Here is a 17,808-nt window from a genome sequence, read left to right as displayed (position 1 = left end):
GAGCTCCTGAAGGCGGAGTACTGCATCGCTGACTTTCTCCGAGCTCTTTCCGATTCTCCACGCAGAACATTTTTTTTTTTTAATCGTGGCGTGAACTCGGACAGGTTCCTCTCGCGATTTGCTTGTACAGTACTTCAGTTTGTCAGATAAACTTTTTGAGAATGGATTTTCACATCTGTCCGGGGCAAATCGGAGATCTACTGTATCAGGAAGAGTGTTAAGCTCCAAGGAGTGTGTCGAGCGATTCAAGAAATTACTGCAGCCCCGGCACAATTTTAGTGTATAATTAAATTTCTTTTTGTAACCAACACAATGTCGGATTCTATGTCAAGTTTTTTGCACATAGGGGACATCGTGTCTCTCTATGCAGAAGGTACCGTTAATGGCTTTATAAGCACCCTGGGGTAAGTGACTTCTACTTTTCTTACCTTGTTTCATTCAGTAGTTTATTTTTAATATCCAGGATGAGCTGTACTGTAGTTGACTGTGGATTAAAACCAGTTCCTTCATTCATCACCTGGGTTTCATAAACTATTGCTGATCAGATATGAGCTCAGGTGCTCTATGAGCTACCTGTTGTGGGGAAATGGCTTTCTTGAATCAGATCATCTTGAATTTCGAATCAGCCAGTTTCCCTCTGTTCTTGAACAAGGTTTCTCACTGACTCTGTAGGCAGATAAGGCTTGTATTTTAGTTTTACAGTTGCTGACAAAGAAAGCCACTGTTGTGGGAGTTTGTTAAGGGTACCTCTTTTAAAAGAACCCTATACTAGGCTGAACTCAGGCAAAACTCCTGATTTGGATCAGTACTATCTGTGGACAATTGGGTCTGTCGCTGGTGTAGAAAACTATTCTACACTACAAATTTCCTGGAAACCTTCTGAATTCGCTATAGGGTAAACCAAGAGTTCTTAAATTGACCAAAGAGTTAGTTGACATCTGATGGGACAGTGCAGCCTGCTGCTTGTGATTAGTTTTTTTGTTAGTCCTGTATCAGTGGACAGATGTGCCTGATATTGTTGTTTTAAAAAAAATTGCAGAAAAAGTTGATTTCAGCAACAGTCCTGCCTAGACACTTTTATGAAATTGTGCAAAAATCTAATTAGCCTTACCCCTAGAGTCTACTGTCCTTGTGAGGTTACTAATGAGGATTCCCTGTACAAATTTTTCAAGGGCTTGTGCACAGCTATTGTCCAGTAGCAAACTAAGAAGATTATTTGTACATTAATCCATTATTAGTTGATTTAAGGCAGTTGAACATTGGTTTGACGTGAATAGCAAAAGAGGCATGTCATAATAACACTAATTTAATTTGCTATTCAAATATTGTTAAAACTCAAAAAAAGTGACTTGAGGACTCAAAATCATATAGTTGGCTACATTCCAGTATACATTTCAGACTTCTTGGTTATCCTGTGCTCAAGGGGAAATGCCTTTGTTGATTTTGAACACAGCCCTGTTACCTGACCAATGAAAAACGAGTTGAAAGAAGAATGAACTTATAGTCAGCCATTAATGCTATAAAAATTGTGTATTCTGTGACATTCAATGTTGTCATTATCCTGTGTAGATTTTAAGTCATTCCTTTTTTTATTTGAGGGTTACAAGAAGTACACTGCACATTCATTGTTAAGTGTTAAAAGCTTTCACAAGTACATTTTGCACTTTTGTGTATACATGAATGATGTATCAAAACCACAACAGGCCCAAAGAGAAATGTGCTAGAAAATAAAAAACAGTGATCTCTATTCTCCCCATGTAATTTAAATAGATATTACACCAGAACAGTCAGGTGATGTTTGCATTTTGCATGCACAGGTTGGTAGATGACCGCTGTGTTGTGGAACCAGCAGGTGGAGACCTGGATAATCCTCCCAAGAAGTTTAGAGGTATTTTAGGATGTTTTATTTCACTGTTACTTAATAATCTATTCTTTCTCAATATTTTACAACTGTGTAAATCCAAGTGCAAAAAAAAAAAGAGTCTAATCTAAATATCTAAATATAATGTGCTGTTCTCAGGCAGCTTGCATTTCCTTTACTGCTAGTTGGTTGGTGCTAAATGGGTAAGCAATGCAGTGGTATAAAACCAAAGAGTTAACCTCTCACCACTGTTCTACTAGGTATTTCTTCAGTATGTACAAAACCACTGCAACATATACACTTTAGCCGGTCAGAGAGCAAAAAGAGCCCACAGCAGTAAACAATTTGTCTTAAACCACTGAATGCCCACATCTGTTCATATTAATGATCCTTTTTTATTGCAGGTTAGTTTACAACCTTATGTATTTATTTTACTTATAGGAATTCTTTATAAATATCCTAGCATTGTCTATTTGGTATTATACATGCACTTACCAAGACAAATTCTTTGTGTATGTATTACAGTATAGATAAATAACACTTCTTTCTAAGCTATAATAAAGCTTCTTCATTGTTTCTACTAAGAACAGCAGGCGAAAGCAGATTAAATGACCTCAAACCACTTTTGAATGAATGAACCTTTATAATTTACTTTTTTAAATAAGTGAATAATTTAAGATTAGATTACCTCACAGATAAATAGAGTGACTAGGAGCACCACTCAAGTCAAATATATATATATATATATATATATATATATATATATATATATATATATATATATGTATTAAAAAAAATAAAAATCAAGATTTTTGATTGACACATCCACATTATCTATATCTTCCATCATTTCAAAAGTTCAATTGAACAGTATTTGTTTAAAGTAGTACCATAGTAAATAGGTCACTGTGATTCTATTTTTAAAACCATGCAGATGTTTTCATATTAACATCACTAAGATATTAATACCAATGCCATCATTTAACAGAAATATGACATGAATAACACTGATAACATCATTAAAAATGTCACCTGTTAAGGGGTGGGATATATTATGCAATCAACAGGAAGTCAACAGACAGTTCTCAAAGTTTTTGCATTTATAAAATAGAAGGTCTTGTGGGGTGTTCCCAGTATGCAGTTGGTTTTGTTTATTAAAAGTGGTTCAAGAAGGACAACCATTGAAATAGTGGTAGGGTCATGGGCGTCCATGGCTCATTTATGTGAGTGGGGTGCATAGGATAATCAGTCTGCTCTGATCTCACAGAAAAGCTCCAGTAGCACAAAATGCTGAAAATGTTAATGCTGGCTATGATAGAAAGGTGTCAGAACACCCAGTGCATAACATCTTGCTCTGTATGGGCTGCGTATCCACAGACCAGTCAGAGTACCCATGCTGACCACTGTCCAATACTGAAAGAGCCTAAAATGCACATTAGCTGCAAGCTGCCAGACCTTTAGGTGTCTTGTGTAATCCATGACTCTTTTTTGGAGACTTTTACAATATTAAACAGGGGGTTTAACTGTAATGGCTGATTGGTGTATGTTATATTGATGATCTGGCAGATTATCCTCTACTATTGATGAGCTTCAGGAAATATCTAAAATATACATGTATACCGTATTTTTCGGACTATAAGCCGCTACTTTTTTTCCCACGTTTTGAACCCCGCGGCTTAAACAATGAAGCGGCTAATTTATGAATTTTTTTCTGTGTTGTTCACAGTTTCACAAACTTTAAGTCAAACAACTAAACCCCATAACATTAGACCAATAAAATTTCCGAACGGAAACGAAAAACCGCACCTCACCTGTGTTCTGAGATGCACGGCATCGGGAGAAAAATCTTCCATCGGGTGATTTTTAAACGCACGACGATGCCAAACGATAAACTTCCGAGAGAAATAGTTGTGAAAGGAAGGAGGAATACAGTGAACAATGACTTTCTTGGTCGGCTACTGTTTAGATACAAGCCGTTGTAACGCGTTGAGTCAGGGTGAAGGGAGAGCTGGCTTCTGGCATGCTATTCCCAAAATACCGCTATGCTCCTAAAGGAAGCGCAACATATTTCACCCGTTACACCGTGTGTAACATGTCTTTTGTTAAAGCCTGTGTAAAGTACATTAGTGTAGCTACCTGTGGCTTATTTATGTTAAAAATAAAAATATTTGTAAAATTCAGTGGGTGCGGCTTATATATGGGTGTTATTATATTTCTAGATTGAATTTGATATTTATATTAATAATCATAAACTAGGCCACCAGCCTACTTTCTGCACTTATACCGCCTATTAATTTTTTCCTCTAACTTAATTGTTTGTGTAAAATATGTTGAAATATATATAATTCTTGCAGTAAACTTTGCCATCCAAACTACTCATTAAAATAAACAACTAAATGTAACACTTTCTTTTTGACAGACTGCTTGTTCAAGGTTTATCCAATGAACCGCTATTCTGCCCAGAAACAATACTGGAAAGCAAAGCAGGCAAAACATGAGAAAGACAAGATAGCAGACCTTGTACTACTTCAAAAACTTCAGGTAAACTGAAGATGTACATTATTATTATTATTATATTAGCTCTGCATGATATTATTTAAATGTCTTTTTTCTTTTTTCAGCATGCATCCAATCTGGAACAGAAGCAGAATGAAGCAGAGAATAAAAAAGTCCATGGCGATGTAGTTAAATATGGCAACGTTATTCAGGTAGGGGCCACTGTGTGAGTTCATAAAACTGTGATAAGAAACAACAAGGTTACACATTAATATAAATATGATGTTAATATGCTTTTTCATAGCTACACACATTATTTCATGTCTTCTCACTGGGTGTTTGTGGTTCCAGTTAACTAGTTTCCAGCATGTTGGTTACTGTATTGTAAACTTTTTGGAAAAAAGACTATTTGAATAAGCCACACCCTTAAATAAACTCATTATATCACCATTCGTTGGCATGACGCACAATTTATTTCACTTAAAAATTATGTTGCGGGTTTTGACTTTGTAGATAAACCATTAAATTTACATGTAGACAAACCATTAAAATTTCAAAGTGCTTTCAAGACTTAGGTGGGAAGAAGGTCATGCAAATGTCAGGACTTATTAATGGGATTGAATAAATGAGAGAACATTTTCTACTACATTGTGAAACACACAACCAAAGCCTTTAAACATTGGAGAGCAATAAAATAGTGAGACATTTCCTTAGTGTTAGTCAAGACAGTTACTGATATGAGCAGAAATGCTTACAGTATAGGAAACAGGGCTTTTCCCTGATATAACACAGTGTCTTAAAATAAAAAGAAAATGTTGCCACTGGGGCTGTTGCAAACAAAATTAGCTTTAACTGGAAAATGTATAGACATTGGTTTTGGAAAAGGCACTAAAGATGTTTAGTTAACATTAGTAGCAGTAGTTATATATATATATATATATATATATATATATATATATATATATATATATATATATATATATATAAATTATAATAAAAAGCTACAACAATTGTCTGTTGACTGTAATTGTCTAACAGCAGTGACAGGACTATTGAAGATCAAATAAATTTATTTCCCCCCCACCACATCATAAGTCTGCTCTTTTAGGTTATATTTTCCTGATAGCAATAAACTATGACTTAGATATGAACAAGTTTCTGCTCAATGCTTTTGAGCTTCTGTCATTTTCTGTGTTTTCTAATAGCTATTGCATATGAAGAGCAATAAATATCTAACAGTTAATAAGCGACTGCCAGCTCTGTTGGAGAAAAACGCCATGCGAGTCACTCTGGATGGTACGGGTAACGAAGGATCCTGGCTATTCATCCAACCTTTCTGGAAACTCAGAGCCAATGGAGACAATGTAATTTACTTAAGAAAAATACACACTCTTTTTCACACACACACACACACACACACACACACACACACACACACACACACACACGAACAAAGAAATGCAAATATTATACATTTAAAAAAATTTTTGTGAGGTACTAGTTCTTCATTCGTAAATTCATTTTTATTTTTAATGAAGTCATTCTGCATTGCTTTTAATGTACAAATGTAAAATCCCCAGGTGGTGGTTGGTGACAAAGTCATTTTGAACTCAGTTAATGCAGGACAACCTCTTCATGCCAGCAACTATGAGCTTACTGACCACCCTGGATGCAAAGAGGTGTGCCTGCTTGTTTTCTTATATAAAATCATATGGAAGTGATGTTAAATTTAAATAAATGTTTCACATACATACTGTTGTATATGCTAAAGTGTGTGTGTGTGTGTGTGTGTGTGTGTGTGTGTGTGTGTGTGTGTGTGTGTGTATATATATATATATATGTATACATACACACAAATACAAACACACAAACACATTTGGGACTAGGATTAGGAGTCAACTAATGTTTTTTTAGAAGCAGCCCACAATATGTATGTATATAAGAATAAAACAAAGTTGTCGACTCACCCAAATGCTTTCATAAGTATAAGTCTGCCCCCTACAGATCAACTCTGTGAACAGCAACACTAGTTGGAAGATCAGCCTGTTTATGATGTTCAATGATCACAGAGATGAAGTTCTAAAAGGAGTAAGTTCACTCTAGATTTCCTGCATGTTTGAACAAATGTCTTTCGCTAATTGATCAGATGCTTTAGTTTATAATTTTTGTAACAAAAAAACAGCTTTGTTTTAACATTTAACATTGTTTGCACATTGATTTATTCAATAATTCATTCTCTCATTGATTTAATGGGAGATGCAAATTTATGTAATGCAAATACAGAAATTTACTTTCTTTCTGGTGTAGGGTGATGTAGTTCGACTGTTCCATGCTGAGCAAGAAAAGTTTTTGACATGTGATGACTACAAGGGCAAGCTACATGTCTTCTTGCGTACAACATTGCGTCAGTCTGCTACTTCAGCCACCAGTTCTAATGCATTATGGGAAGTGGAGGTACAGTAAGAGATAATACAAATAAGATGCAGTGAATCAGTGTAAAATTTTATCTATGTTTGCTAACATTATAAGGTTTAACTGGTTTAATTCTTGCAAATATGTACTACGTTTGACAAGTCTTACCAGCAGAGATGTGTTTTCATTTTTCTTCATAATTTACTTGTGAATTTATTTTATAATAACATTTACTTGAGGTATTGTTGGTCTGTAAATTTCTGAACTTGGTAGGTGGTACATCATGACCCGTGTCGAGGGGGTGCAGGACACTGGAACAGTCTCTACCGTTTCAAACATCTAGCCACAGGCCAGTATCTTGCAGCAGAGGTAAACTGTTCTGTTTTAGTTCTATAAAATAAGTCTTTTTAATAATAATTTGTTAAATTAAATTGTGTGATATATTATATTAGTTAATATATTATAGATTATAATATCTGTTTTGTTATCAGGAAAATCCAGGCTACAAAGGGGACACCCCTGAAGTACAAACTGTGGTAGGTTAGGGTTGTAATGCACTCACTTTACCTTTCTTAAAGTTTTACTCCTTTTCTGTATCTGAGTTTATTTTTCATAATTTAGTGGTTTTTAGTGGTTTAGCACTGGCATTTTGCTAATTTGTTTGAGAAGGAAAGCCATTTTTCTTCATCTACATGAAGCTCCCTTCTCAGAAATGGACAGAGCCTTTATAATAGGGTTTGACTGGCAAACCCTGTATTAGCTTCTTTGTACATGCTGTGGCAAGATATATATTTTTGCTTTTAGGGTAGGCTTAAAAGTGTCTTTTACTGCTATGCCTCTTACAACTAGGGTATGCGTTGTTTTTGTTATCCTAGTTTATTATAGATTTCTTGCCACAAGTATTGGAAAAGCAAGGCTTAATACAGTTTAATCATGGTAACTAAGTAAACTGTATTGGCCAACCTTCAATGCAGTTTACTCAGTTGGCCAACCTTCATGGTATCTGGTTGTTAGTACACCAGGGGTTTTACATTTTTAAATGTTCACACAGCTGTTGAAGTTTGTAATAAAATCTAATCAGATATCTGTAAGGGATGAAGAAAGAGAGGCCAGAAGGCCTGATTTGCAGTCTGTGTTCCAGTTACAAAGGTGTTCAGTGAGGTCACAAGTGTGTGCAGGCTTCTAGAGTTTTTCTTACTTTTGCCTGGGCAAACTTAATGGACCTTGTGTCTTCATTGGCCTTGCTTTCTATGCAAGGGCATTGTCATGCTTTGCTATTTAAAGAAAATCTCAATGTTAATTTATACAAAGACATTTTAGAAAATAGTGTGCTTTTAACTGTTTGGCATCCATTTGAAGAAAAACTCACACTTGAGTATAACATTCAGGTGCCCAGATACTATTGGCCAAAGTGAAAAGGGTGTACCCCGTTTTTAATTGCTACACTCTTTGCCAGACTGCCTGCAATGATGGTCATAAAAATATCATGACTAAATGATACCATGATCTTTTAGAACTTTTTTGCACTTGATCCATGATCAAAAAAACTAGGGGCCTATGTCTTAAATTGAGAATTGTGAATTTTTCTGTGCACCCTTAGGACACTGGTCGGAACAGCAAAAGGAGTCTGGGGGAATGGATAAAATATAAACTAGTTGCAGTTCCTCATGGAAATGACATTGCTTCTCTATTTGAACTGGACCCTACCACATTGCAGAAGACTGATTCATTTGTGCCAAGGTGCACATCTTTTGCTGTCTGCATTATTTATTTTATATATATATATATATATATATATATATATATATATATATATATATATATATATACACACACACACACACACACACACACACACACACACAAACATAAATGCAATAAAAAAAAAAAAAACAGCTAAAACAGCTTTCTGTGCAAATGTATTTTTCTTTTAACAGAAACTCTTATGTACGTTTTCGACATCTGTGCACGAACACATGGATCCAGAGCACCAATGTGCCTATTGACATTGATGAAGAGAGGCCCATTCGCCTGATGGTAAGAAAATAGTACACAGTTTAATTTATCCATTTAGTGTATTATCATTCATGAAAGAAAGTATAATGTCACAAAATTTCCTTGCTATTTCTGTCAACACATAGCTTCTGTTTCCAAACTTATCTGTGACTTGTTTATGGCTTTTTTCTTAAAGCTGGGAACGTGTGCCACTAAAGAGGACAAAGAGGCATTTGCTATTGTCTCCGTGCCCACCATGGAGATTCGAGATCTAGATTTTGCTAACGATGCCAGCGCAATGTTGAGCACAGTGGTGGAGAAACTTAATGCTGGATATCTCTGCCCAAATGATAGGAGGTCAAGTACACAATAAGAGCTAAAATGCTGGCACCTAATACAAAACCAGTTTCACTCAATTTGTAAAATTTATAACTCTCTGATTGAAATGAACACCTGCAAGTTTTATGTGTCAGTTTACTAATTTTATGTTCTTTTGTTGTGTAGATATGCCATTAAGTTGCTGGAGGACCTTGTATTTTTTGTGGTGGACCAGGGAAACACTGGACAGCCTGTACTGGATGTGGTGATGAACAAAGCCAACCGTGAGCGGCAAAAATTAATGCGGGAGCAGCATATTATCAAACAGGTCTTATGTTTATGTTATGTCTGCAGCATTTTTACTGTAAATGATGATTGAGAAAACAAAACAGTATGTTGAAAGTGGGAATAAATGTCCGCAATTTCAATAGCACATTTCTTTGTAACTGTAGGCAAAGCAGTGGTTACAAGGATAACCAGTTTTTATTTGAAATAAAGAAAAAAAATTTTTTTAATTAACTTTAGTGAAGTTATTCTAACTTGGTTTGCCTTTTTAAAGACAATTACATACTTGCTACAAAACCCTGTCTACCAAAATTTGTTTACCATTAGTTGAGATGTTTCAATAGTTGTATTCATTTAATTTTAGATATTTGGGATCATTAAGACTCCGTTTAAAGAAAGAGGAAGCGATCCCCCTTTGTTGAAGTTAGAGGAACTGGCTGATCAAAAAAATACTGCATATCAGTACATGCTGCGGCTGTGCTACAGAATCCTTCGCCACTCCCAGGAGGATTATCGTAAAAACCAGGTATAAACACAGAACAGTACTATTCGTATGATATTTAGAAAATGTCCTTCAAAAATTATAATAAAATTATTGATATGTGCAATTATACAGTACAGACTTTTTTTTTTTTTTTTTTTTTTTACAATTTTAAAATTGCAGCATCCTCTATATTCTAGTTACATTAAACAGCTTTTGGTGACCACCAGCTAATGCAAAGATCACATGATTTCCTGCCTTTAGGAGGACATAGCCAAACAGTTTGGGCTGATGCAGTCTCAGATCGGCTATGACATTCTTGCCGAGGACACAATTACAGCTCTGCTGCATAACAACCGCAAGCTATTAGAGAAACACATCACTAAAACCGAGGTTGAGACCTTTGTCAACCTGGTGCGCAGAAACAGAGAGCCAAGGTTAGTGCCGTTACCTTTCTTTTAATCCTTTTTGTGTGGTTTTCAAGATCTTTATTATATACTATGATGATGTAGTATACAGTTTGTATATCCCTTTGTTTTTGGGTAGAAATGAGGAAAGAGAGGTCAAGAAATTAAAGCAGGGGTGTTGAATTGAATAAGGTAACAGTTAAACTTAAGGCACGATAAACACTGGTTTAGTAACCGTTATGCAAACAGTTATTTCTGGTTTACAGGAGAAGCTGATTGTTGTAAGCTGTGGTTTCTTTGGGAGATATTTTCATATACAGATCAAATAAAAAGAAAATATATTTTATCATATTTTATCTAAAATGTCATTTACTTTATATTAAATTTTTATGTATAGATCTGCAGAATAAAAGAAATATCACATTTGCAGTTGCAACTGTGCTGAATATCAGCATGGCTGTAGTTACCTGCTGGTATCACATCCATTCCGATATCCAGTACAAGCGCACTTCTGCTTGTTTGAAACATTCTCTTCTGTACCTGTCTGTATTTTTTTAACGTTTAAAATGGTATGATGTTTTGTTTTTCACTATTAATAAAATAATTTGCACATCTGGTTGGTTTGTTATAATGAAGGTACATTTTGGAGAATATAAATTGTCTTGTCTTTTTCATTTTGTCCTAGTTGTATATAAAACTTTACAATCAATTGTAATAATAAGTTTCATTCAACCAGAAAAATGCAACGTCTTGTGGTTGGCTGTATAGTAAAGGTCTTTCTAACAATATATTTCTGCTCTAGGTTTCTGGATTATTTGTCAGACCTGTGTGTGTCAAATAATGTTGCCATCCCAGTGACACAGGAGCTGATCTGCAAGTGTGTGCTAGATCCCAAAAATCAGGATATTCTTATTAAAACCGAGTAAGTTCCTTAGAAGCTGTAAATAGTAAAACGTAATAGTAAAAAGTCTTTCAAAAGATTTGAACAGGCTCTAGATCATATAAGTGTTACTTTCCCAGCTAGTATATTCTAGTCTGATTTATTTAACACACATTTATGGGTATTTGTGTGCAGACGACGTCCTGCAAAGGTAATCCATCACACCTCTGGATATATAGAGGATTATACAGAAGAGAATGAGGTATGGTTGGTGTGGACTGATAAATCCAATGAGTCTCATGCAAAAAGCATTCGGCAGCTTGCACACGAGGCAAGACAAGGAAATACCCATGATGAGAGTGTATTGACATACTACAGGTAAACCTTTGAGAAGTGGAGAAAAGGTGCTGGAATAATAATTTTCATGTTTTGTAAAAAAGTAATTTACAATTTAGGATTTGAATATTTAATACAGCGAGGTACAATTTTGTTTAAAAAAAAGTAGCTTTATCCATTTTATTTCATGACTTACAATATTATATGAAAGTTTGATCTTTGTCTGCTAGGTATCAGCTAAAGCTGTATGCTCAGATGTGTTCAGACCGTCAGTACCTTGCTATTGATGAGATCTCAAAGTATCTGGACGTGGAGCTGATTTTCCTCTGCATGATGGATGAGGCTCTTCCATATGATCTGCGTGCCTCGTTCTGTAGACTCATGCTGCACGCCCATGTAGACCGCGACCCTCAGGAGCTCGTGACTCCTGTTAAATTCGCACGGCTCTGGACGGAAATCCCAACTTCTATCAGCATCAAGGAGTACGGATACACTCACATTGTTTGTATTGATTAGATGATTGATATATGCGTATTGCACTTTAATATGGACAACTCCTATACAGACACTTTTATAAAATTTGTTGGCCCTAAATCTTGGTTATATTTTTTCTAGTTATGATTCACATATGGACTACTCGAGAGACAACAAAAAGAACAAGTTTGCCAACACAATGGCTTTTATGGAGGAGTATCTCAACAATGTCCTTAATGATGTCTTGCCTTTTGCTGATGAAGAGAAAAATAAATTAACATATGAGGTTAATAAAGTTCTCAATTTCTGTATTACCTTTACATAGTGTTTTTATGATGTTCTGAGATTACACTATATGTCTATGATATTTTCATTGTGTTCTATGTTGTGTCCTTTCTCAGGTGGTGAGTCTTGCCAGACATCTGATCTACTTTGGGTTCTACAGCTTCTTTGAGCTGCTGCGACTGACACGCACACTTTTGGGTATAATTGACTGCATTCCCAACCCTGCTGTGGCCAGTCCTACCTTTAATGATGATGGCACCTGTAAGTACTAAGAATGCATCCATTTTCAAATGCTACAAATTTTGAAATGATTAGAATTGATGTTCTTAGGTCACAGCAGATGTCAGAGAGTTAACACTGTAACAATCTTTCAGTTAAAACAGTTTTAGTAATCGAGCAGTAATTACTCTGACACAAATGACATGAATCTAACCAGGTAAATACAACCATAAGTATTTAGAGTGCCATAAAGTAATTTAAGTGCCACAATTTTCATACTTTTTTCCCTTAGACATTTCCACAGTTGATCTGAAATGAAGCAACGTGTGCACACTTTGTGTGTATTTTTAACGTCCTGTGAACTTTTGAGTATTAGTCCTTTCTGTTGCACTTGTGTTTTTGTGACTGTTGCTACATCATAAATTCCACTTGTGGATTGATAAAGTACTCTTAACTCTTCTCTTATGATAATAGTTCAATTCCCAGGTGTGACTTGTTTCCTCATAATTTTATAGAAAACTAAAACTTCTAACAAGGTCTGCAGTTGTTTTCAAGGGTTAAATTTGCGTTTAGAAGCTGTTCATTGAAACTCTCAATTCGCGTTCCAAAGACGTGTTTGTGCAAGTGACGGTGGGCATTGTTAGGCTGAAAAAAACAACAGACCTAGCAGAGATCTAGCAGAAATATAGGAGTGTTCAAATCAACAATTTGGCACATTTTAAAAAAGAAGGAATGCACTGGCAAGCTCAGAAACACCAAAAGGTTTGGTAGATCATGGAAAACTAAAAACTTCACTTAAACTAAGGATTAAATTCTGTAACTTGTACAGATTTACTGTTCAAAAAATGTATTAGCTTTAAAGAGATATACAGTACAAATTAATTATTATTTATGAAATAACAGAAATGATATACATACAGGTAAATACATATTGGGTCTGTCATATTACACATGCTCTGTTTCTTTATTTCAGCTAAGAATATCCGGCGTTCTATCCATGGAATGGGCCAGATGATGTCTACCATGGTCCTGAGCAGAAAGCAGTCCATGATGCTGACTGGTGGTCGTAACCTGATTGGTATGGATGGCCAAATGCGCACTAAGGACAGCATTGACAACCAGGACATCACAGTCATGGACACCAAACTGAAGATCCTGGAAATCCTACAGGTTTGAATTTAAATATAAATGTGTTTAATGCCAATGTAATCAGCACTTTTAACCTCAAATTGATTCTGTTAATATGCAGTTTATCCTGAATGTACGCCTGGACTACAGACTGTCCTTCCTGCTCTCCGTCTTTAAGAAGGAGTTTGTGGAGGTATATCCGATGGCAGATGCGGATGCGACATCATCAGTGGAGAATGCTGGTAAATTATGCCTAAATAGAAAGTTATTTATATATGATAAAATAATGATGTATTCACTGGTCATTGCTTTTGCATTTGTTTTATTTTTCTAACAGCAGCCATCAACCTGCAGTTCATTGGGGAGCAGGCAGAAGCAATGTTTGGAGTTGGGTATGTGGCAAAAAGTTGGCATTTTTTCCACATAATTGCTGATCAGTGTTTATTATGCTAGGCAAATTATTTGTATCTGATTAGCATGTTTGGACTTGCCACCCATTAGAAAAGCGAACAGCATATTAGAGGTGGATGATGAGGGAGGACGAATGTTTCTGCGTGTACTCATCCATCTCATCATGCATGATTACCCTCCACTGGTCTCTGGGGCACTGCAGCTCCTTTTCAAACATTTTAGCCAGAGACAGGAAGTCCTACAAACTTTCAAACAGGTAATATACAATAACACACCACACCTTCAGACACACAAAGGCATCATTTGACTGATAGTCTATCAGTGGACTATCAGCTGACTAGATTTCAATAGATTAATTAGTGTTTTGGGGTTTTTTTTTAGGTCCAGCTCCTAATTTCTGAGCAGGATGTAGACAACTACAAGCTCATTAAGAGTTATTTGGACCGTTTGCGCACGATAGTGGAGAAGTCTGAGCTCTGGGTAGTCAAGAAAAGTGGTTCAGACAAGAAGAAAGATAAGAAGAAAGATAAAAAAGACAAGGACGATAAAAAAGACAAAGAAGATAAAAAAGACAAGGAAGAAAAAAAAGACAAGGAAGATAAAAAAGCTAAGGATGATACAAAAGACAAGACAGAGAAAAAAGACAAGGACGCAAAGGTGGACAAAGAAGAGAAAAAAGGCAAAGAAGAGAAGAAGGATAAAAAAGATGATAAAGTGAGTTAAGCGAATTAAAAAATATATATATTTTTTTATCACAATACTCCTCTAAGGAAAGTACATTGTAATGATTTTTTCCAAGGCCTCCACTGAAAATGCTGAAGCTGGACCTTCCAAAGAAAAGCTTGAGAAGAGCAATGAAAGCTATCAACATGTCAAGGAGGTTTGTTGAATTACTAATTGAAAATGATTTAAGGTGCATTGCTCTGTGAGGAAAAATTCTGTGTATTCAAATAAAATAACACTTGTTTTTTTATATCTAGATCTTAGAGCGCTTAAATAAAATGTGCAATTCTGGGGTTTTTAAGAAGCAGCAAAGGCTTCTGAAAAACATGGGTGCACATAAAGTCATGTTGGACCTTCTGCAAGTCCCTTATGATCGGGTAGGTAATCATACTGTGTGTATCTTTTTTGTATATACAGATTGTATTGAAATGTCACCTAGCTTTAATGTGTTAACTACAGAAAGACAATTTATTAAGCTTGTACTGTATATAGTGCAACTTCTTTTGTGAATTCTAGATCACTCTGTACAGGACATACGTTTTACTGCTTATATGTCTTTTGTGACTGTGGTTTTCTGTATTCACAGAGTGACAAGAAAATGCAAGAGATCATTAGGTTCACCCATCTTTTTCTGCAAAAGTTCTGCATTGGAAACCAAGAAAATCAAACTCTCCTCCAAGAACACCTTAACCTCTTTCTTATTCCTGGAGTAAGCTTAATCATAGAGAATATTTGAAGGATTTTATTTTCAGGTTCACATTGTGTGCATGTTGTTGCATGTGTGAAGTTTCAACTAATTAAGTACTTTTATTACATATTAAAAAAGAAATAATGAAGCTAAAAATCTGTTTTTCATCAGGCTTTGGAAGCGGAGACAGTGCAACATATCTTCAGCAATAATTACCAGCTTTGTTCAGAGATCAGTGAGAATGTCCTCCAACACTTCATGCACTGCCTGGCCACTCATGGGCGCCATGTGCAGTACCTCAATTTCCTGCACACTATCATTAAGGCTGAAGGGAAATATGTAAAGAAATGCCAAGATATGATCATGACAGAGGTATGGGTTATTGAACGAGAAACAGTATCATGTTGAAAACATTGTTCATATTAGGTAGCTTGTATAATAGACCCCTACTACCCAGCTTGTTGTAATTTTTTTAGAGGTAAAGCTTTTATATTTTATTTATTGTCAAATAACAGTTTTTTTGGGTATTACTTCTTTGTAATCACACTTATAACGTATAATATTAGGTACGTCTACTGTATAGGTGCATCTTTTTGGTATAAAATGAATGAGCGTAGTCCTTCTTTTGCAAGTAAAGTTGCTAGCTGTCAACAACCTCCTCTATTAATGGAAAATACACCTGATATCCACTGTCCCATTTTCTGTACACAGTGCTGCAAATCCTAGAGCATTGGTACAGTAGTGTTAATGAGAATTGTGTTTTGTGGCTGTCTGTTTTATAAACCTTGTTAGTTCACCTACTTACATTTATAGGCTATTGTTGATTTTTCCATGCACACATTTCTTTTCCTCCCTTTCTAGTTTCTGACCATGAGTTGTAACATTTAGGTTCAACATTATTGTATCCAAGATACTCATACCAGTGCCACACCTACCAACATGTCCTTACCTTTTGTCCTGATTATGGTACAATATCCAGTGTGGTTATGCAGTGGTGATATTCCATAGAATTTGCACAGGAGCAGAATAAGATACAGTAATCGTATACCAGAAGGTGACCTATATAGGTGATATCATGTGAACAACATGACCTAATAAAATGTCAATCACTTAACACGCATGTATTATTCACTAAGTTTAAGTGCTGTATACTTAAGCTGTATACTTTAAGTGTGTTTAAGTGTTAAGTGTAGACTTAAATGTGAGCTTAAATTGCATGTTTGGACTGCTCAACAGTGACTCAGAACTAATCCATTTAATATAATTAAACACAATGTTAATTTCTGGTTTTATCTCTTGCTTTATATTCCAGTTATCAAATGCAGGCGAGGATGTAGTGGTCTTCTACAATGATAACGAGTCTTTTGTCAAAATGCTAGACCTCATGATTGAGTCTAGAGAAGGGGTGAAGGAGGACAGCCCACTCCGCTACCATATTTCTCTGGTGGAGCTGCTGGCTGCATGTGCTGAGGGCAAAAATGTCTACACTGAGATCAAATGCACCTCACTGCTGCCCCTGGAGGACATTGTTAGAGTCGTCACACATGAGGACTGCATCACAGAGGTAGCATGGATTAAACAGGATATAACTATTGTTGCAACTAACAATTACAGTAATCCCCCTTTAAGGTGGTGGTTATGTTCCAAAACCGCCTGCGATAAATGGAAAACCGCAATAAACGGACGTCACCCCCAAAATGCAATTCTATGTATACAGTACTGTACTCTATTAACATTTTACTTCATTTTATAATGAATAATTATATTTTTATTAATACATTTCATTATTTCAACATAAAACTCACAATTCCCTATAAGTGTTTTGGTCTATCGTGCTATCCGCGAGAGATCGGAAAATCAGCTAAACAAATTAGTTATGTGGCAAATGCAATTCCGAAATAAAACGTGGGCGCGAGTATTTTCAATATATATTTTGATATCGATTAATCGGATGATTCATTTTTTTCAGATTAATCAGATTTTTAAAAAAAATTTAGTTTTGCTTATTTTAATTCAGGGTATTTATGTAGAAAAGTGTACTTAAAAAATGCCACGTTTCGAGAATAACTTTCTTTAATTTAGACATTTTAAAGTTTATAGTGGCTGTTTGTTGAGAAGTGCATTTCTTTGTTGAGTTTAATATACTGTAAAATGCTCCAATGCCTTGGATGACTTGGGACACACACTTTTATAACCTAGCAGTGATACTTTTCTAAGCTTATTAGACATATACTGTTTGACTAAATGAGGCTTTGTTGAAAAAACGTGACCTGCAGCTAACTAACCTGTGGGATCTGTTTTAGAATATATTAAAGGTGACCAGTCGTCCAACACATTGTAATTCCTTTCACCTGATGGTGGCAGCAGACTGCAATCATGTTAGTTCTCACTGTCCAGTGTTCTGTATTG

General features: G+C 35.6%; 1 protein-coding gene across 2 annotated transcripts in view; it reads left to right on the top strand.

Annotated features, from left to right (window-relative positions):
• The window catches only part of itpr3 (inositol 1,4,5-trisphosphate receptor, type 3), a 28,589-nt gene continuing 10,781 nt past the window's right edge, over window positions 1-17,808 (top strand). The window contains exons 1-31 of one of the 2 annotated variants that reach the window (XM_046871186.1): window positions 1-404; window positions 1,818-1,888; window positions 4,281-4,402; window positions 4,483-4,569; window positions 5,563-5,721; window positions 5,938-6,036; window positions 6,362-6,445; window positions 6,665-6,811; window positions 7,043-7,138; window positions 7,261-7,305; window positions 8,370-8,509; window positions 8,707-8,806; window positions 8,961-9,121; window positions 9,269-9,410; window positions 9,732-9,893; window positions 10,113-10,285; window positions 11,058-11,177; window positions 11,331-11,513; window positions 11,702-11,953; window positions 12,087-12,231; window positions 12,347-12,491; window positions 13,423-13,619; window positions 13,699-13,819; window positions 13,918-13,969; window positions 14,079-14,244; window positions 14,370-14,702; window positions 14,788-14,868; window positions 14,969-15,088; window positions 15,298-15,420; window positions 15,571-15,771; window positions 16,712-16,963. In XM_046871186.1, coding sequence (XP_046727142.1) covers window positions 313-404; window positions 1,818-1,888; window positions 4,281-4,402; window positions 4,483-4,569; window positions 5,563-5,721; window positions 5,938-6,036; window positions 6,362-6,445; window positions 6,665-6,811; window positions 7,043-7,138; window positions 7,261-7,305; window positions 8,370-8,509; window positions 8,707-8,806; window positions 8,961-9,121; window positions 9,269-9,410; window positions 9,732-9,893; window positions 10,113-10,285; window positions 11,058-11,177; window positions 11,331-11,513; window positions 11,702-11,953; window positions 12,087-12,231; window positions 12,347-12,491; window positions 13,423-13,619; window positions 13,699-13,819; window positions 13,918-13,969; window positions 14,079-14,244; window positions 14,370-14,702; window positions 14,788-14,868; window positions 14,969-15,088; window positions 15,298-15,420; window positions 15,571-15,771; window positions 16,712-16,963 — 4,371 coding nt within the window. In that variant the 5' untranslated portion in view covers window positions 1-312. Of the gene's footprint in view, window positions 405-1,817; window positions 1,889-4,280; window positions 4,403-4,482; window positions 4,570-5,562; window positions 5,722-5,937; window positions 6,037-6,361; window positions 6,446-6,664; window positions 6,812-7,042; window positions 7,139-7,260; window positions 7,306-8,369; window positions 8,510-8,706; window positions 8,807-8,960; window positions 9,122-9,268; window positions 9,411-9,731; window positions 9,894-10,112; window positions 10,286-11,057; window positions 11,178-11,330; window positions 11,514-11,701; window positions 11,954-12,086; window positions 12,232-12,346; window positions 12,492-13,422; window positions 13,620-13,698; window positions 13,820-13,914; window positions 13,970-14,078; window positions 14,245-14,369; window positions 14,703-14,787; window positions 14,869-14,968; window positions 15,089-15,297; window positions 15,421-15,570; window positions 15,772-16,711; window positions 16,964-17,808 lie in introns of both variants that reach the window. The other variant, XM_046871185.1, reaches the window with a different exon arrangement.

This window comes from Silurus meridionalis, chromosome 17 (assembly GCF_014805685.1).
Source record: "Silurus meridionalis isolate SWU-2019-XX chromosome 17, ASM1480568v1, whole genome shotgun sequence".
NCBI classification, from domain to species: Eukaryota; Metazoa; Chordata; class Actinopteri; order Siluriformes; family Siluridae; genus Silurus; species Silurus meridionalis.
The sequence above is the reverse complement of the archived record's forward strand: the minus strand, read 5'-3'. Positions and strand labels throughout refer to the sequence as shown.